Below are 21,526 nucleotides of genomic sequence, written 5' to 3'. Positions count from 1 at the left end.
CCCTCCAATGGGGCACTTACGTGCCTGTACACCAATGCCAGGAGTCTGGGGAACAAACAGAAGGAACTGGTCCTCCTGCCAAACAAGAATGACTATGCTTTCATAGGGATAATGGAGACCTGGTGGGACTCTGGCTATGACTGGGCCACAGGTATAGATGGTTATACCTTGTACAGGAGAGATTGTGTAGACAAAAGGGGCAGGGGTGTAGCTCTCTATGTCAAGGAAAGCTACACATCTCTGCAAGTCGACATTGGCATCCAGGGTGGACAACTAGAGACCCTCTTGGTTAAAATCTGTGGTGAACCTGGTACAGGGGACACAATTGTAGGAGTCTACTACAGACCGCCTAACCAGGATCAAGAGCTTAACCAGGAATTCACCAAGGAACTGCCTGAGGCTGTATGCTTCTGGTGCATGGTTGTCATGGGAGACTTCAACTACCCAAACATCTCATGGAAAGAGCACTCCACCAAATCCAAACAGTCACAAAGCTTCCTCATGTGCGTGGACAAGCTCTGTCTGACTCAAGAAGTCTATGGGCCGACGAGAGGCAAAGTGCTGCTCAACCTGGTCCTGGCAATGGGGAATGATCTAATCAGTGACCTAATGATCAAAAGGAAGCTGGGAGACAGTGACCAGGAGCTGATTACCTTTACCATCCACTATAAAGCTGGCAAGTCAGTCAGCAAAGCAGAAGTCCTCAGCTTCAGGAAAGCTGACTTTGACAGGCTCAGGAGGCTTGTTGGTGAGGCCCTAAGGGGCCACGACCAGAAGAGGAGGGGAGTTCAGGATGAGTGGTTGCTCCTCAAGGGAGCGATTCTGAAAGCACAAGCAAAGTCTACCCCATCTCGAAGGAAAGGCAGCAAAAGGGCACAGCAGCCCCCTTGGCTCTGCAGGGAACTTGTGGACCTCCTGCATCTAAAAAAGAAAGACCTATATAGGATGGAAGACAATCCACCCCAAAAGAGGAATATTCTGCACTGGTCCGGACCTGTAGGCAGTGAACCAGGAAAGCCAAGGCTGCGACTGAACTCCAACTGGCTACACATATCAAAGACAATAAAAAGTCCTTTTTTAGATATGTGGGGAGCCAGAGGAAAAGCAAGGGTAACATTTGACCCCTGATAAACCATATGGGACAACTGACAAACGACACCCAGGAAAAAGCCAACCTGCTTAATGGATATTTTGTATCATTTTTTCACCAGCCCCGAGGGACGGCCCTGCTCACTGTGGTATGGGACGGCCAGGGTGAGGGAGAATTGTTACCCTTCATCAATGTAGACCATGTGAGGGAACCCCTTGAGAGGCTGGATACCTTCAAGTCAGCCGGGCCAGACAGTTTACAACCCAGAGTACTTAAGGAGCTGGCAGGCATCATAGCTCAGTCACTGGCATGGATCTTCGAGAACTCGTGGCGCTCAGGTGAAGTGCCCAAAAATTGGAAGAAGGCCAATGTGGTGCCTATCTTCAAGAAAGGGAGGAAAGTAGATCTGGGGAACTACAGGCCTGTCAGCCTGACCTCTATCCAGGGGAAGATCTTGGAAAAAATTATCAGAGATCATTCTTGACAAACTGGCTGATGGCAGTATCCTGAGGGATAGCGCCAGCACAGGTTTGTTGCTGGTAGGTCTTGCCTGACCAATCTCATCTCCTTCTATGACCAGGTGACATATCACCTGAACAAGGGAGAAGAGATTGATGTCATATATCTTGATTAAAAAAGTTTTCAATCTGGTATACCATGATGATCCCATGGAAAAATTGGCCAACTGTGGCCTCAGCTACATCACAGTCCGATGAATTGGTTCCGAGGTTGGACCCAGAGAGTGGTAGTTGATGGAAGTCAATCATCGTGGTGCACTGTGACCAGTGGGGTCCCCCAAGGCTCTGTTCTTGGGCCCAAAGTCTTTAACATCTTTATTAATGATATGGACATTGGTATCAGAAGCAGACTGGCCAAGTTTGTCAATGACACCAAACTTTGGGGTAAAGTGTCCACACCTGAAGACAGGATGGTGATCCAGACTGACCTAGACAGGCTCAGAAAATGGGCGGATGAAAACCTGATGGCGTTCAACACCGAAAAATCCAAGGTACTCCACCCTGGGGAAAAAAAACCCGCAGCACGCTTATAGGCTCAGCAGTGCTATGCTTGCTAGCAGCACAGCCAAAAGGGACTTGGGGATCATGATTGACTACAAAATGAATATGAGCCACCAATGCGATGTCACAGCTGGTAAAGCGAGCAAAACTCTGGCTTGCATCCTTAGATGCTTCTCTAGCAAATCCCAGGATGTCATCCTCCCACTGTACTCGGCCTTGGGGAGGCCTCAGCTGGAGTACTGCATCCAATTCTGGGCTCCACAATTTAAAAAGGATGTGGAGAAGTTTGAGAGAGTCCAGAAGAGAGCCACGCGCATGATCCGAGGGCAGGAGAACAGGCCTTATGATTTAAGGCTGAGAGCCATGGGACTCTTCAGCCTGGAAAAGCACAGGTTCAGGTGGGACCTAGTGGCTGCCTATAAGTATATAAGTGGTATACATCAGGATCTGGAGGAACACCTGTTCACTAGAGTGCCCCAAGGGATGACAAGGTCAAACAGTTACAGACTCCTCCAAGACCATTTCAGGCTGGACATAAGGAAGAACTTCTTTACTGTCTGAGCCCCCAAGGCCTGGAACAGACTGCCGCCAGAGGTGGTACAAGCACCTACTCTGGACTCCTTTAAGAGACATTTGGACGTTTATCTTGCAGGGATCCTATGACCCCAGCTGACTTCCTGCCCCTGGGGCAGGGGGCTGGACACCGATGATCTTCCAAGGTCCTTTCCAGCCCCAATGCCTATGAAATTTATGAAATCTTATATAGTTTGTGTGTATATCATCTCTGTGCCCTAGTCTACTCTGATTCTGGGATGTGCCAGTAATAGTTTTGAATGTTAAGTATTCTTGGAATTAGATAATTAAAATGTGAGGTCTTTTTGGTAGAGTTTTTATTTTCCTCTGTGATGTATATTAAATTGTATGTGATAAATTTAACTTGATATTGCCATTTCATTTCCATTGTTACAAGCAAATACCAGAGTTCCACTAATTAATAACAGGAATGTGCAAATAGATAGTTGTCAGGAACTAAAACAGATACCAGCCAATCAACCAAGGACAATAAAAGCAGCTTAATAATAATGACATTAAAACAATTACATTTTATAGCAGAAATATTTTTTTAGCTACTAAATGGAAAGACAGTGAGCAGGCTCCCAAACACAGAAGAAGATCTGGCCATTGAACTAGGACATTTCAGTAAAGTGAAGGAGAGAAGACATTTAAATGATTATAAACTGGAAAGGCCTCAGATCTGCACAGCTTACCAATGGAAGTCCTGAAGGTAGCTTTATAGAATACAATGAGCACTTTAACAGAAGCTCTTACAAAAATATGCAAAGAAATAAAAATGCCAAATGAATAGAAAATGTCATGTAGCAAAGTTGCCAAAAAGGGTTATTCACAATGAGTGCAAAAACTGAAGGAGCATTCAGATACTCTGCTTCCCATGTAAATTACTGCCATTACCTTATGCAAGAGGTATGGAGTTCTTTGGGTAATATTTTTTATTGACTCAACTGTGTAGCTGGTATCAAGTTAGACAGGCTTTAAAATGCAATATATACTTCCCTTGGCCAAAGAGCAAGCAAACAGGGAAGAGCAACCAGGGCAGTTGTTTGCAGGGAGCAAGACAACGAAGGGACCAGACAGCAAGGCCAGATCTAGCTCTGGGAAACTGAGTTAGTCAGGTGAGCTGCTGTGTGTGTTTCTGACTGTGTGTCTGTGTCTGTGTGGAAGCAGGTCTGGGCCTGTGCTCTGAGAGGCCTCATTGTTGGCTGAACTGCTGGCTGATTGCTAGTGATTGGTGCTGGGTAGGAGCTTCAGGTTCTAAGGAGCTGGCCTAGCCAGTTGCAGGCAGTTCAGCCCAGGAGAGGAGTCTAAAAGCAGGCTCTCCAAGTGGCCAGGGAGCGAGGGAACAGGGAAGAGCAAACAGGGCAGTTTGCTAGCACTTTACAGGTCGGTTTGCCACCCCCCTCTTTAAAGTGGGGCCTTAAGCTTTCTCAGAGGAAAGAGGTTTGCAAGGAAGAACTTAGATATGGTGAGGACACTTCACTTAATCACTTTGGCCCAGGTCCCAGACTATGCAGGTTGCCTAGCTTGGCTTCCAGTTGGTGGGAGCAGGGATAGGGATAGCCCCATTTGTGGGGGGTGTGCTCTAGTCTGGTGGATTCTCTAGAGACCTGGGTGAAGGAGCTCCAGGCAGAGATAAGCAGGCTGTGCAGCATCAGGGCTGATGAGCAGGAGATAGATGAGTTGTACAGCAAGGCTGTAAATAAAATAAGATAAAATGGGAAGACCTGAATGGAGCCAAGTGGAAGGTGGTCGCTTCAGGCTCCAGGCCACGTGCTGCAAGGGAAACTTCTCTGGTTCAGCTGTGCAACAGGTATGGGACCCTTGCACCACTGGTGGAAGAAGGACTGGTGAAGGAAGGACCGGAGGCACTTGCTTCAGGGGAGGACAGGAGGCAAGCTGCTGTCCAGAAGTGGAGATATAGGGTGGTGGCAGTGGGTGACTCACTCCTGGAGGATGCCATCTGCTGGCTGGATCACTCTGCATGGAAGTTCTGCTGCCTTCTGGGTGCCTGTATCCAGGATGTGACAGAGAGGATTACAAAACTCATCCAGTCCTCTGACCACTACCCCATGCTGTTCATCCATTTGGTCATGAATGACATGACCAGGAACAACTCTGGGCAAGTCACAAGTAAGTACAGAGTTCTGCAGGCTGGGCTCAAGGGATTGGGAGCACAGGTGGTTTTCTCTTCTATCCTCCCACTCCCAGTCAGGGGTCAGGGCCCCTGGAGGGACAGTTGTATTGAGGATGTCAATTGGAGGCTTAGAAGATAGTGCCATAGCAAGGGCTTCAGATTTTATGATCCTGGAACACTATTCTGGGATAGAGGCTTGTTGGGAAGAGATGGCATCCACCTCATGCCAAGTGGGGAAAAGCTGTTTTCTTCCAGGATGGCTGACTTGCTGGAGAGGGCTTTAAACTAGGTACATCAGGGGATGGGTGTACAGACAGGAATGCAAGTTGGGGGACAGCCAAGCAGGAAGGACATAGAAAGAGCAGTCAGGCAGGTGCTGCGAGGCTGGAACAACATTGGGCCAGCGAGAAACCGGGGGTTACAATGGCAGACTTAAGTGTCTTTACAGAAACTCTAGGAGTATGGGGAATAAGTAGGAGGAACTGGCAGTCGTGCTAGCCAATAGGGAATATGATTACGTCAGAATAACGGAGACCTGGTGGGACACCAGGCATGACTGGGCTGAATGCATAAAGGGATGCAGGCTGCACAGAAGGGATTGCATTGGGAAGAAGGGAGGAGGTGTAGCTCTTTATGTAAAAGAACAGTTTGCCTCCTTGGAGACCCAAATTGGTTCAAGAGAAGGGCAGCTTGAGATCCTGTGGGTCAAGATATGGAGGGTTGAGGAGAAGGGGACTTGATGGTAGGCATCTACTACAGACCACCACACCAGGAGGAGGAGCTGGATCTGAAATTTTCTGGAGAACCAATGTAGGCTGCACATTCAACGGACATGGTTGTCATGGGTGACCTCAATTACCCTGACATCTGCTAGGAGGAGCGCTTGCCTAGATCTGACTAGTCACGTAGGTTTATGACCTGCATGGAAGAACTTTATTTAGTACAGGAGATGAGCGGGCAAGTGGGGGGGAAGGCTTTGTTGGATTTGGTTCTAGCAAAAAGAGATGACCCGATGGGAAATCTGAGGATTGAGGGTAATCTTGTAGAAAATGATCATGAGATGATAGAATTTACTATCCATCGTAGGGGAAGTGAAGTCAACCAGTAAGGCAGAGGTGCTTGACTTCAGGAAGGCTAACTTCAATGAGCTTAGGAAAATAGTGGGAGAGACCCTATGGGAAGATGGATTGGAGGCAAAGGGAGTTCAGGAAGGGTGGTTATGCCTCAAAGAAACGATCCTCAGAGCACAAAAAAGGTCCATTCCTGTATGCATGAAAGGTGGTAAAGGGGCTGGGAAGCCCTATTGGATTACCAGAGGAGTCAAGAACTGCTTAAAAAAGAAAAAGGAGGCTTACAGATGGTGGAAATAAGGGATACACACCAAGGAGGAATATACAAGTATAGCCTGTATTTTTAGGGAGAGAATAAGGAAGGCAAGGGTGGTGACCAAGATCAGGTTGGCGACTGAAACCAAGGATAAGTCCTTAGGTATAGAGGGAGCAGGAGGAAGACCAAAGGCAATGTGGGGCCCTTGCAGAATGGGACAGGATAACTGATAACAGACAGCCAGGAGAAAGATGAACTCTTTAATGAGTACTTTGCATCAGTGTTCCTGCATGCAAATGGTGATCACCCACCAGATGGTCGTATACTGGACAGATGCAGGAGAGACGATTGCCAACCAGTGGGCAGTGTCAAACCGTTAAGGGAGAACTTAGAGTGGCTGAATGTCTTCAAGCCGGGAGGACCAGATGGACTACACCTGAGAGTGCTGAGGGAAATGGCTGGAGTCATTGTGGGACCATTGACAAAGGTATTTGAAGACTCGTGGTTCTTGGGAGAGGTCCCAGAAGACTGAAAAAGGGCCAGTGTGGTGCCAGTCTTTAAGAAGGGGAGGAGGGAGGATCTTTGAAACTATCGGCTCATCAGTTTGACCTCAATACCAGGGAAAATTTTGGAAAAAATTATCAAGAAGTCCATTTGTGAGAGACTGGCAGAAGGCATGATGCTGAAGGATAGCCAACGTGTTTTCATTGCTGGCAGGTCATGTCTGACCAACCTCGTCTTCTTCTATGATCAAGTAATGAACCACTTAGATGTGGGAGATGTGGTTGATGTCATATACTTGGATTTTAAAAAGGCCTTTGATATGGTCTTCCATGATGCTATTATAAGAAAACTGGGGAATTGCAGACTGGCAGTGTCCATGGTCAGGTGGGTTGGGAACTGGCTAAGGGGTCAAACCCAGAGAGTGTTAATGGATGGGTCTGTATCGTCTTGGCAGGAGGTGGCCAGTGGTGTCCCACGTGGTTCAGTTCTTAGCCCCATGCTGTTCAACATCTTTATTAACAATTTAGATGAGGATGTGGAAAGCACTCTGGCCAAGTTTGTGGATGATGCTAAGTTATGGGGAAAAGGGGTCATACTAGGGGATAGGATGTAGATCCAAGTAGACCTGGACAAGCTGGAAAGGTGGGTGGAGTAGAACTGGATGCAGCTCAATAAGGATAAATGCAGAGTGCTTCATCTGGGGAGAAGTAATGAGTGACATGAATATAGGTTAGAAGGAAATGTCCTGGCAAGCATGATGGCTAAAAGGGACCTCGGGGTTATGGCTGATCATGAGACGCAAAATGGACAGCAATGCTGTAGTCAACAGAGCTAATAGCATACTGGGATGCATTAGGCGATGCGTCGCGAGCAGGGCTAAGGAAGTGATACTCCCTCTCTACTCAGCACTGGTGAGACCCCAGGTGGAGTACTGTATCCAGTTCTGGGAGCCGCATTTCAAAAAAGACATGGAAAATTTTGAAAAGGTCAGAGAAGGGCCACAAGAATGATTAAGGGCCTAGAGGACAAGCCTTATGAGGAAAGACGAAGGGATCTGGAACTGTTCAGCCAAGGGAAGAGAAGACCATGGGGGGACTTGGTGGCTGTCTATAATTATGTATGGAGTGAATATCAGGTGCTGGGATAAAAACTCTTCACCAGGGTGCCCCAGGGGAGGACAGGGAGTGATGGCCATAAACTGTTAGAGAATGGTTTCAGGTTGGATGTAAGGAAGAACTTATTTATGGTAAGGGTGACCAGAATCTGGGATAGACTTCCCAAGGAGGTGGTGCAGTCCCCAACCTTGGAAGTCATCAAGAAGAGACTGGAAGTATTCCTGCCCAAAGCAGGGGGGTTGGACTTGATCTTTTGAGGTCCCTTCCAGCCCTTAATTTCTACAATTCTGTGATTCCTCAGGTCTCAGTTGTGGATTTTCCATTGTAACTGGCAGATTTTGGTATCTTCCATGTTATGGTAGAGTAGAGTGAAGTTGTACCCATGATGATCCATAAATTATGTGAGAGGCAAGGATTTCTTAGGGTGATATCTCTTACTGTCTTATTATTGGACCCATGATTATATACTAGGAATAGAGTTAGACAAGCTTTTGAATGCAAATCATTCTCTGTCCAATCTCAAGAATGTCTAGCATTCGAAAGCTTGCCTAACTCTTATCCCAACTATATAGTTGGTCCAATAAAAGATATCATGCTAAGACAGGGGAGGGCAATTATTTGTGCTGTAGGATCACTTAGGGAGTTTTGGTGAGCTGTTGTGTGTCCCACTGCGCACCTGGGATCAGTGGGACCAGCTGTACATGCCATGGCCCAGGCTGCCCCCCAGATTGGGCTGGGCAGGGCTAAGGGACTCATCATAGGTTGGATAAAATCTCTTGGCGGGCCAGATCCAGCTACAACATCACTCATACACTACCATTTCATTATCTCAAACAGACTGAAGTGGTAGAGTCAAAGTTCTGACAAGAACATGCAGGGATCAGACAAGAAAAATCATGCCTAGATCAAGTAGTAACCCTAACAGTTTTTTAAATAGTGACAAAATAATTTTATGGAAGTTCCTACACCACTGTGGGATCTCTGACAGATCTGTGAACATCATTATGAAGTACTGCAAAAATATTACAACTTAAGTAACATATAATCAGCAACCGGACTAAATCATTGGAGGTCAATTCATACATCAGACAGGGATGTCATATGTCACCCAGACTTTTCCTACTGGTAATGGACTGGGTAATGAGAAATACTGTTAAACACAACTAAGAGGAAATATGATGGATTTCCCTCCCACACAGAAGTTGGAGGGCAGTGCCTTTTCAGATATCATCTGCCTTTTGTCCCATCTCAGAGATCTGCAAGTCACAATGAGTGATGTACATACATTTAGTTGGGTTGAAAATCAATGTAGAAAAAAACTCAAACCAGGAAAATGAACATTCAGAAATAAATGTCAGTAACAGTTGGGAGGACTGACATAGAAAAGATTTAACACTTCACATGTCCTAGCAGCATGGCAAGCAAAGAGACAGAAGAAACAAAGACACTGACGATAGAATAGCAAAAAATAGATATGTCAAAGCCAATGTAGAGAAGTCAAAACCCTACTCCTCCCCAAACTAAACTCCATAAATTTGCCTTGAGTGTATAGATAGTATAGTGCTGAAACTTGGAGACTTACTAAGATCCTACTGCTAAGACTTCATTAACAGCTGCCTTTATCAAATCTTTTAATATATGGTGGTCAGAAAAATGATGCATTATTGAGGAGGAGAAAACAGTCACTAGGGCTAGAAACAACAAAATGAAAATGGAAGTGGTTGCATCATATATGGAAAAAAGATTCAAGCAGCATTAAAAGGTAGGCTTTAGATTGGAATCCTCATTGTAAAAGTCAACAGGGTGTATCTGATATAACATGGAGATGTATAAGGGAGAATCAAGAACCATCAAAATGAAATGTGAAGAAGTGACAATTACTGCTTGAAACCATGGTAATCAGTGCTAAAGGCTCTGGGCCTTCCAAATGGAATAAAGAAGCATTAACAAATTAAGAGAGAAATTAACAGAACTGGTGAAGCAGTGATACACCAATAGCCAGTTGTTAGAGGATGCACCTAAGATGTGCAAGATATGGGTTCAGTTCCCCCTGCCTGAGAGGCTTAAAACTTCTGGGGTAGGTTGCTTTAATTAGAGCCGCTCTTGAAGGCGCTCTAATTAAAGCACCTACTCCTCCCTCCCAGGGCACATATATAAATGTCCATTCTGCCCAAGAATGAATATAGTCCCTTTTATAGCAATCCTCATCTGATACCTTGCCTGGCTCAGAGCAGAGATTTGAACCACGGTGTCCCATCTGCTGAGAAGACTCCATAACCCAATGGTTAGGGGACTATTTTTCTTCTCTATAGCTTAGTAAATATGTGTGTTCTGTGTATAGCAGAACAACAATCACAGGAGACCCACCACAGAACATGCCACAGCATGATGAGTAGAAATTCTTTTCAGAAGGTGGGAAATATGTGGAACTAAGTGCTTTCAGGGAGAGGAAGAAATTGGACCTTGTTCTTCACATTGCAGCTGAGTGCTCTAACTATTGAGAAATTACATGTCCTTTGTAAATTTAGCCCTTTGTTTCCATGGCTTTCATCAAAAGTCAAAAGAAAAAAATCATCCAGAAATATCAAATAGTTTAGTTCAATTAAGGTTTCACTGGAATAATCATGGAGCAGGCAATCAAGAAATCCACATCTAAGCACTTGGAGGAGAAGCTGATTAGGAACAGTAAACATAGATTCACCCAGGGCAAGTCATGCCTGATCAATCTTATTGTTTTCTATGATGAGATGACTGGCTCTGTGGATGTGCGGAGAGCAGTAGATGTGATATACCTTGACTTTAGCAAGGCTTCTGATTCGGTCTCCCACAACATTCTCCCAAGCAAGCTAAGGAAGTACGGCTTGGATGCGTAGAGTGTAAGGTGGATAGAAAACTGGCTAGATCATCAGGCTATAAGGAGAGTAATCAACAACTCAATGTCTGGCTGGCAGCTGGTATCAAGTGGAGTGCCCCAGGTGTCAGTCCTGAGGCCTATTTGTTCAATGTCTTCATCAGTGACCTGGAAGATGGCATGGAGTGCACGCTCAGCAAGTTTGCAGATGACCCCAAGCTGGGAGGAGTAGTAGATACACTGGAGGGTAGAGCTAGGATTCAGCGAGACCTCAACAAATTGGAGGATTAGACCAAAAGATATCTCATGAGGTTCAATTAAGGACAAGTACAAAGTCCTGAATTTAGGACTGAACAATCCCATGCACTGGTACAGACTGGGGACCGACTGGCTAAGCAACAGCTCTGCAGAAAGGGATGTGGGAGTTAAAGTGGATAGTAAGCTAAATATGAGCCAACAGTGTATCCTTGTTTCAAAGAAGGCTAACAGCATACTAGGCTGTATTAGTAGGGGTGTTGCCAGCAGATTGAGGGAAGTGATTCTTCCCCTCTATTTGGCACTGGTGAGGCCACATCTGGAGTACTATGTCCAGTTTTGGGCCCCCTACTACAAAAAGGATGTGGACAAATTGGAGAGAGTCCAGCAGAGGACAATGAAAATGGTTAGAGGGCTGGGGCACATGACTTGTGAGAAGAGGTTGTAGGAATTGGGCTTATTTAGTCTGGAGAAGAGAAGACAGATGGGGGATTTAACAGCAGCCTTCAAGTACCTGAAGTGTGCTTACAAAAAGGATGGAGCTAGACTATTCTGAGTGGTGGCTGATGACAGAACAAGGAGCAATGGTCTCAAGTTGCAGCAAGTGAATTTTAGGTTAGATATTAGGAAAAACTCTCTCACTGGAAAGGTAGTAAAGCACAGAAACAGGTTACCCAAAGAGGTTATAGAATTTCCATCCTTCTTTGGAGATTTTTAAGACCCAGCTAGACAAAGCTTTGGCTGGGATGATCTAGTTGGGAATGGTCCTGCTTTGAGCAGACAGCTTGACTAGATGACCACCTGAGGTCCCTTGCAATCCTAATTTTCTGTGATTCTGTTTTGAAACAGTAATATTTTCATTGTGACTGAAAATCTATGATGAGTTTGACCTGTATTTCCAATTTTTTGCAACACTATATTCTTCGGTGACTAAATGACTTATTGAAAAATATTATTCAGCAATAATTAAAACATTGCTAGACTAATGGTATTCAAAGCAGATAATACAAACTGCCGGAAACATTTACATTATTTAAATAACAGAAAGTTACTACTTATGTAGTAGTATTATACAACCGCATTGAGCATGTCTACACATGCATTTATGCTAGCTTTAATTTACTGCACAGTAAATTACTGTGCAGAAAAGGGAAATAGGCTGGAATCTACATGTGTAGGTGTTAAAGCGCATTAACACTATGTGTGGTTTGACTTGGGGCAGAACTTAGTCCCAAGTCAATCCACACACAGTGTTACTTTGCAGTAAGGCATCTACATGTGCATTACTGTGCAGTAACTGTAACAGAGCACAGGATGTGCTCTGTTACTCCTGGGGGTGTGAGTAGCAGCAAAGCAGCCTGTAGCTGATTGCCATTCCAGTTAGGCAGGGCTGCCTGATTGGGAACAGTGCTCAGCTGGACCCTGAACAGCAAAGCCATCAGTCTGCTGCTGCAGCTGGAAGAATACTACCTGGCTGAGCTGCTGCTTGGAACATCTTGGAGGTAAGGGAAGGAGCTATGGGGATGGCAGGAGGCTCCTGTCCTGGGTATGACAGAAAACTGCACCCTGCCAGGGAAGGATGGTTTGGTGGGGCTGCCTGTGGTGGGGTAGTCCCTGGAAATGCCAGGCCAGTCCCCTCTCCAGTGAAAGGTGAGTATGGGGTGCCTTATAACCCCAGCCCCCACATCCCTGGTAGATAGTAAGACCAAGCAGGGGGAGCCCAGACTCAGTGCTGAGGCAGGGCCCAGGTCAGGTGGAGGGACCTGAGGCAGCGCCCAGACTCACAGCGGAGTTCTGAGGCTGTGTGTGTCTTCAGGAGTGTGGAGCCCTGAGCCTTTGGGGAGCTATGCATAAAGCTCCTGGGGTGAAGGGATAAAGGGATTGTAGCCTAGTGAGGGCAGGGGACAGGGCTTGGAGGCCTGATGCCAGAGTGGGGCTTGGAGGCCCAGAGTGGGGCTGGAGCCCTGAATGGGAATGGGGCTTGGAGCTCAGAGTTGTTAGGGGCTTGAAGCCCAAAATTGAGATTGGTTTTGGAGCCCTGAAGAGGTGAGGTCTTGGGGCCTTAAATGAAGTACAACAGAGAGCCCAGTGAGAAGGCACTGGGACCATGAGTTCTGGTGGAGAATGACAGTCCCATGTGAGACTCTGGAGCTCAGGTCCTAGTGTGAGGCACTGGAGGAACATCTGTGAGGCATAGGACACAGGAAGGGTGGTTGGAGCTGTGTGTCCAGGGCAAGTCAATGGTCAGCCTCCCACCTTAGTGACATCTTATAATCAATTATCAAGGCATGGCAGGAAAGGAAGGCAGGTGGTTAGTCCAGAAGCAAGTGGGTGGGCCAACAACTGACTGACCCCTGGATGCCCACTTTTTACAGTAACTAATCAAGTATAAATTTGATACCTGCATGATGTTAGGTATCAAATTTATTTGCAAGTTGGTGTAATTTTCCATATTTACCGTGCAGTATGGTCATGCACGTGTAGATGCACACCCATACTGCACAGTAATTTTGGTTATTGCGCAGTAAATGAGCATGTGTAGATGCACCTATTAAATCACAAATATGTTTAGGTTCCTCAATTAGGGATTACCTTAAAAAAACTCTAAACCTTGTAATAGTTACCTGTTTTGCTTAAGGAAACATGAATAGTTACAACAGTGTGACAGAGGAAATACAGGCTAATGAGACAAAACTGGTCTGTAGTATCAGACTGTATTTGCTTATTGTATAGGGCTCTTGGTTAAATTGGACCTCCGGTGGAATACTGCTTAAAATATGTTTGGCATGTCTTAGTACTTTAAAAGGTGGCTAATACTGTACCAAATGAGCCAAAGTTTGTACTAAATAATAATAAAATAATATAGTTACAAGTTTACTTATTGTTTCAATTTTCTAGCATGAAGCTACTAAGATAATGCAGGATGCCATTAATGAATTCAGTGGAACTCCAGAGGAAATCCGCATCACTGTTGCTAACATAGATTTGGCTCTGAGTAAAGGGGAAGTGGAAATAGCACTAAGTGCACTGAGAAATATCACACCAAGCCAACCATATTATATTGAGGTTAAAGAAAAGATGGCTCAGATATACCTTCATATACGAAAGGATAAGAGGCTATACATTGGATGCTATTGGTAATATTTATTTAATGGATTCTATAAATATGTATTCATTTTCAAATATTATACTTAGAAGAAGTGGCTTTATTTCTACAAAAATCCAAACAAAATAGAGTCAAAATAATTTTAGAGCTTTTAGGAAATAAAGCATATTTGTTAAAAATACTGTGTTGGAATCTAGGATAGTGCATTAGGAGATCTTGATTCCAGTTTCACCTTTGCCATAGATTTGTTTTGAGATCTAAACAGTTATTTACTTTAATGTTTTATTTATCATAAGATTTAACAATTTTGTTAAGATAATAAGAATTCTAAGCAACTTGGGGGAAGAAAAGAATCAGAAACTGAATGAGAAAGTCCTTTAACCACTGGGTTATGGAATCATTTTATTTCTTTGTGGCTCAGTAAATATGTCAGTATTCTATGCACAGTAGAACGAGACCCACTACAAGAGAATATTGAGAATATTAAGGAAATATTTAAGTATAGAACAAATAATGTAAGTATCTTATGCCAAAAACAATCATGCTACATTGTTAAGGCCACATTCTGTTATCTTTATTTATGCTGAGTTCTGCCTTCCTCCACAGAAATGAAAAAGAATATTTCTTGATTAAGGGCCAGAGCCTAATCTTCTAAGGAGCCTAAACAGGACGCAGGCAGTATATAGGCACCTAAATCACAAAAAGCAGTCTAAGTCATCCCCTCTTAGATGCCATAAAGCTGCTTAGAATCCTGCTATATAAATCTGGTGCCTCCATGTTGGCCTGAAAAAAGTCTCTGGATGCCAAACTTGGCCTAGTACACATGCTCAAAAGCAACCCAGTTCAGCCACTTGATCATTTTCCTATGCCCTTTTGTGATCAATATCAGCACTGGAGGCACCTGCACCTCATTTAATCTCCAGCTCCATGGCAATATTTGGAATTAGTTCCCTTCTCTAGATCAGAACTGTAACTACTGTTACCACAAAGAAAAAAATATACGTATAGTTTCTGAAGCCTTTCCTTTAATGTCAATATCCTTATTGCATGATTATTGGGACATAATTCTCCCTCATTTTGGTATTTCTAGAGCTCTAAAGATCTCTTCTGAAACATACAGATTAGGCAGAATGGCGCTATTCTTCACAACTCATTCTGTCTAAAAGGCCAAGGTCTTAGGGCTTCAAAGTTGCTACAGGCAAGGTGGTACAATTCTGCATTAGTTGTCATTCTAGGAATCTTGAAAACTATTTAAAAAGGAGTTGACACTCCCTCTCTAAGGATCCTAATGACACTTTGGAGACGAATGTCAGAGCCTCGTTGAAGGAAGTTTTGCAAAGAAGGATTTCATTCGTCTACAGAGGTGCCCATTGGGAGGAAGGCGCTCTTGGGTTGCTTCTTAAATCATTCTTTAAATTACAAAGTTCCTAGATGCAGAAACTGCTTGTTATGCCAATAACAATTAAACTCTGCTTATCTTCCCCCTTCTGATTCTGTGATTCAGTCCTGATTGCTTCCCCATAGTAATAAATTAGAAGAGCTGTGCAGCAGCAGGGGGAAAAAATTACCTAATAATTTTCTTTCTGTTAGCAACTTTTCTTCTCAGTCAGAGAACCCTGGCAGGTTGGAAATGACCAGAAAAGAATTTGTAACAATTGTTTTTTCTCCTCTAAAAGTAAACTTAGATCTTTAATAACTTTACAAGGAAGTATGCATCTTATTGATGTATAATTAATATTTAAATAATAATTCAAACAAATAATTATGATAAAATATGTGAACATTTTATTATTAAGAATTGACTGCTGCAGTGTTTCTGTTTCTTTGGAAGAGCACTTTTGGTATCCTGAGCTAAAAGACAGGACTTTGGTCCTGGTGCCTCCAGTAACACTGGAATTTCATAGCTGGTAGGGTCGGAAGGGACCTGTGCAGATCATCAAGTCTGACCCCCTGCCATGCCAATTTCTCCAAATTTCACAGTAGAACATATTGCCCATTAGTGATAAAAGAGGAGAAGAGCTTGTTACAACAGTGTATCTCATAAGACGGTTTTTACTGAGAGCATCTGCAAGAGACACTACTGTACAGTAGCTAGGTAGGTCGTTGCTACCGTGCAGTAATGTTGGTGGGCACTAACCATAACATGCCGCTACTGCGCAGTAGAAACAAGCTATTGTGCAGTAGCTCATTACTACTGCATAGTAGTGACTGAAAAAGCATGCAGGGATGGTACTGTGCAGTAACCATGGTTACCGTGCAGTCCACTGTTTGTGTAGACGCAGTCACTCTTTACTATACTTTAAATTATATCTTCATTTTGAACAGTTAAACGATTAGTATATTGTAGAAAAAATAGCAAACTATTTCATATGGATAAAACTATTAAATGCTTACATATTCCTGACAGCAAATCATTTATATAACAGCCTGTCTGCAACCTTTAGCCCAGCATTTCTATAAATGAAAAACATTTTATGTAGTAATATTAATATGTTTCCATAAAAATGAATGGCATTAAGGAATATATTGAATAATATTCTGAATATTATTTTTCTCTCTGTCAAAACCTGAATGTTGATATTGGCATCTATTTCCTCACTGATATGCGAGTATTTACACAAACTACTCAAATTAAGATTCTTTTCCCTCAGATGTATTATCTGACATTTTTCCAAATTCTAAAATTTTGTTGCTTCCTGATACATTTCCAAGCTCTCTAGCGCTCTAGTTGTATAATTCTTATACAGGTAAGCAAATGCAGTGTGTTGATTACTGTTACTAATTAGCTCAGACCTGTCATATATTATTATTTTATTGCTTTATACCTTTCATCCCTAACAGTTTCTCTCTCTTATCCAACTATGTTGTCTTCCTTTTGAATAGTAAGCTCTTTTGGGCAAAACCAGTAATTTTCTGTGCTTGTACAGCACCAAGCAGAAGAGAGCCTGACTAGCTTCAAGGCACTGTCGCCTTATGCATATTACTTAATTATGATAATTGCTCTGCTTTCATGATGTTCATGTATCTTCAAGTTTGGTGTCATCTATAATATTTTTCCTCTTCCAGATCATTCCTTGTGATGTTAAATAAGATGGGACTTAATAGTTAACACATTACATTCAACACCTCTCTGGGCATCAGCCCTCACTCACATTATTGATATATTGCTTTTTGATGTATTGTTTCCTTGTTTCAGCAAGTATTTCTGCTGAAGTAAAATTAGAATGACTTTTGTGAGTATGATTTTTTTATACAGAAAAAGTAGGGTTGAGGATTTCACACTGCTTTGGTCTTGTGTGGTGAAGTGGGAGGTCCCCAACCAACCACAGTGCTAGTCTCTCACTGCCTCTGGGCATGCCACCTGCCTCTCTCTCCTGCCACACCTTGCCATTAAATAATTAGTTGGTAATTAGGCGGGAGGCTGCCCTTCGAGGACCCTGATGTCTAAGGGCCAAAAGAACATGCTCCTACCACACCTTAACGTGTCCCATTCCTCACAGATGGCATCTCAGTTCTTAACATCTCTGGCCCCACACTGGGCCCCATAACACTCTAGCCTGGACCCCAGCTAGATCCCTTCCCACCAGACGGCCTACGCCGCCTTCATTCTGGGCTGACAAGCTCCCTGCACTCTTCTCCCTCTTAGGCGTGGCCCCCCTGGGACCTTTGGTCACACAGGCTCTGGCCTCACCTCTGGCCCATGGAGCTTGTAACAGACCCAGAGTGGCGAGCACCCCACTGGTGCTCTGCCACAGCTTGGATTAGCCTCACTGAAGCCAGCAGAAGCTTTTTTCATTGACTTGATTGTAACCAAGATCAAGCTTCTTCAGAGCACAGTAAATATTGGGCATTTATAGAAGAGCTCCGGGAGCTGGGGTGGAATGCTTTAATTAGCGAGCTGCGCTAATTAAAAGCACCTGAGCATCATGCTATTTTTCAGCACAGGGACACTGATACACATGATGCAGGGAGGAGACTGCCGGATCATAGTAATTTCCATGTTCCAGCAGACTCTTAATCTGCGTCAGTAAATCCAGTGCATCTGGTGCAACGTGCTGGATTTACAGTGCATCAGAGCAGCTTTGCTGCATGTGTGTAAGTGCCCATTGTGTCTGCTCTATAGATATAGACTGACACATTAAGAAGTTAAGTGATTTCACTCATTTGTGACACAGTGGGCGCGTCTACACATTCATTAATGTGCCTATTGTGCATTAAATTTAGTACTTGCAAAAGAAAGTACTAAAAAAATGTGCAGCAGGCTGCCCTATTGCATTAGTGCAATCGCATGCTTTTATTGTGACAGTTAATGCTAAGTAGACTAATACTACTGCACATTAGCCTAAGAGCATGGTTTTTGCCATAATGCCATAATGCACAGTCAACCAATCTACTGAGCAGTAAGCATCTCATGTAGATGTGCCCAATGTGAAATAAAAAATAGGTCCCCAACTGAGGCCCTAAATTGCCTCCTGTTATTTGCTATGGGTGTCTGCTCTGGTAAGGAAAAAAGATGGGATCATAAAAGTTAGAAACCCTTCATTTATTTATCACTCATTTCCTGCTCCACTGGGGAACGTACTGTGGGTGGGTTAGATAGTGTTTTATTTCCTGGGGTAAGCTAGAACCCGAAGTCCATTCTAGGGTCTTCCCTGCAACAAGATGTGCTGGGAGTCATAGCTTCATAGAACAGCAGTGTTCGCTGCTGCTGAGGGGAGAAGTGACCCAAGTTTTTGCTAGCAAAAAAATGGGGTGAGAGTTCTCTCCAACAGCAGCAAAATCCATTGCTGCTCTATAAAGCTATGATTCCCAGAACACCTCGTGATCCATAATACACTGTCCAAGCCAGCTTTGCTGCTGTTCCTGTGTGCTGCCTAGTGGGAAGAAAAACAGAGTACTGCCCCAGATGCGTTCTTCTCACGTTATGCCTTTGCACCTGTGATATATGGGACTGGTGCAGGGAGAAGCATCCATCTTTTAGTCCCAAGAGAAAAGCCCAAGCCATTCTTTAACTGTCCTAAAAAGCCAAATCTACTCCCAAATGCCTGCTCATGTAGATACCTGCCCAGTGTGAGCAAATGACTCTGGAGTAAACCCATCCAGCAGCAATTGGACGTTTTGATGTGCCCATTTTGTTCTCTCACAGGGACAGCAGGACGTTGCCTGGTGCCACAAGACATTTGTTAGGCTGTCAGACAATATGGGAGCAATGTATCAAATTCAGGACAACACTCTCAGGAAGTTTGGGACACTGGGACACAGCCTCAACGTTCAAGACTGTCCTGGAAGATTTGAGATGGATAGTTGCTTTATCCCAAGATGGCCTTGGGGTCATCCAGGTCAGACTAGATGCCTCAGCTACACCAGTTGCTTGGGAGTTACTCCTCTGGAGGGCTTCTCACTTGCAGCTCAAAAGCAGCTGGTTAGTTTCACTATTAGGATAACTCTGTCCCTTGATTTTTTTACCCACAAACTACTTACTCCCCTACTCTTTAAAGCCATATTTATACCCATAAGCAGTTTTTCCAGAGGATGGTTTTGTACCCTTGTTTTTACCTAAACCGATTCACCTCTCAAATTATTCCCATTCTCTTCTACTGAACACTCCTCACCCTTATGTATTTTTGTGGGATTGATTTCCACATCGTGGCACTTTTGTTTAAAGCTAGAGATTAGCCCAAGAAACTGTTTCACATTTTTTAAAATGCAGCATGTAAGCCATTGTCATACTGGAGCTGATTTTTACTTTTCTCCAGAATTCTAGCCTTTGAAGCTACAGCTTCAATTACTTCTCTCTTTAAAGCCTTATCACCTTTACGAGGAGCCTTAAAAGATGTCAGTTTCTCTGAACAGAGAATATTTTACAAACATTATTATACAGTTCCTAAAAAGATCGTACTGCAGTGTGTGAGCTTCAATCCTTGTTTTTGGAGGGGTTTATTTTTTTATTCATAGTTCCTGAAACACCACCTTTGCTTTTTAATTTTGTCTTGGATAAAAGAGGCAGTGTTATCTCTTTCAGTTTTATTAGGTGTTAGTAAAATGCCTATCACTGAGAAAATGACACTCTTTGCATTGTCTGTTTTTCACTGTGTGTTCTGTTTTGTCATATACTGCATATACCTGATCACTGGGCAGTCCTGGTTCTCCAGTTGAAATACCCTGCTGTTTTGTGTTTCTTACGTTAAAGGTCTCAGATTAGGTTTCCTGGTCTCTTTCCAGATTTTCTCTGCTTGGAGTTTGTCTGTGACTTCAGAAAACTTACTGCCAACTATTTGTTTAATTTAAAAAACCATAAAACAGATACAAATACACAATTAATTTTGTTGCAAAAAATGAAAATGAAAAATGAAAAAAAATTTTTTTTTAATGTAAAACAGTAGAAAAAACTAGCTTTTCCCTTCTATGTAACAGTATTCAATGCCTGGCAGTTTTAGTGCTGGAAAATATAGGCCAGTCGGTCTTACCTCGATCCTGGGCAAGCTGTTCGAGAAAATTATTCTGGCACACAAATTAAATTATTCTGGCACACATCCAGGAGGGGCCAGCAGGGAAATGCATGCTCAGGGGCAACCAGCACGGGTTCATCAGCGGCAGGTCATGTCAGACCAACCTGGTGGCCTTCTACGATCAGGTCACTAAATCATTGGATGCAGGGTAGCAGTGGATATAGTCTTCCTGGACTTCCGGAAGGCTTTTGACACTGTCTCTCACCCCGTTCTCATTAGGAAACTGGGGGACTGTGGCGTAGACACCCACACAGTCCAATGGGTCGCCAACTGGCTAGAGAGCCGCACCCAGAGGGTGGTAGTGGATGGGTCCTTCTCGGCCTGGAAGGATGTGGGCAGTGGGGTCCCGCAGGGCTCGGTCCTCGGGCCCGCCCTGTTCAACATCATCAGTGATTTGGATGAGGGGGTGCAAAGCACCCTGTTCAAATTTGCTGATGACACCAAGATGTGGGGGGATGTGGGCACAATAGAAGGGAGCAACAGGCTACAGTCAGACCTTGAAAGGTTACAAGGATGGGCGGAGGAGAACAGGATGGGGTTCAACACAGACAAGTGCAAGGTGATGCACCTGGGGAGGAACAACCGGCACCATACCTACAGGCTGGGGAACTCCCCTCTTGTCAGCACGGAGGTGGAAAAGGATCTTGGAGTCATTATTGACTCCAAGATGAACATGGCTCGGCAGTGTGGGGAGGCGGCTAGGAAGGCCAACTGTACCTTGTCGTGCATCCACAGATGCATTTCAAGCAGGACGAAGGAGGTGATCCTCTCCCTCTATGCGGCACTGGTCAGGCCGCAGCTGGAGTACTGCATCCAGTTCTGGGAGCCGCACTTTAAGAGGGATGTGGACAGCATCGAGAGGGTCCAGAGGAGGGCCACTCACATGATCAAGGGACAGCAGGGAAGGTCCTATGAGGAAAGGTTACGGGACCTGAACCTGTTCAGCCTCCAGAAGAGAAGGCTGAGGGGGGAATCTTGTGGCCTGCTATAAACTAGTCAGGGGGGATCAACAGGCACTGGGGGAGTCCCTGTTCCCCCAAG

At 44.2% G+C, this 21,526-nt stretch overlaps 1 protein-coding gene across 1 annotated transcript in view; it reads left to right on the top strand.

The window, feature by feature from the left end:
• TTC21A (tetratricopeptide repeat domain 21A) overlaps positions 1 to 21,526 on the top strand; it is a 76,703-nt gene that overhangs the window by 30,634 nt on the left and 24,543 nt on the right. The window contains exon 15 of the mRNA XM_014519619.2: positions 13,769 to 14,007. Coding sequence (XP_014375105.1) covers positions 13,769 to 14,007 — 239 coding nt within the window. The remainder of the gene's footprint in view (positions 1 to 13,768; positions 14,008 to 21,526) is intronic.

Source organism: Alligator sinensis, unplaced genomic scaffold, assembly GCF_000455745.1.
Source record: "Alligator sinensis unplaced genomic scaffold, ASM45574v1 scaffold885_1, whole genome shotgun sequence".
Lineage (NCBI taxonomy): Eukaryota > Metazoa > Chordata > Crocodylia > Alligatoridae > Alligator > Alligator sinensis.
Note: the sequence above shows the minus strand (reverse complement) of the source record. Positions and strands in the feature narration are given on the sequence as shown.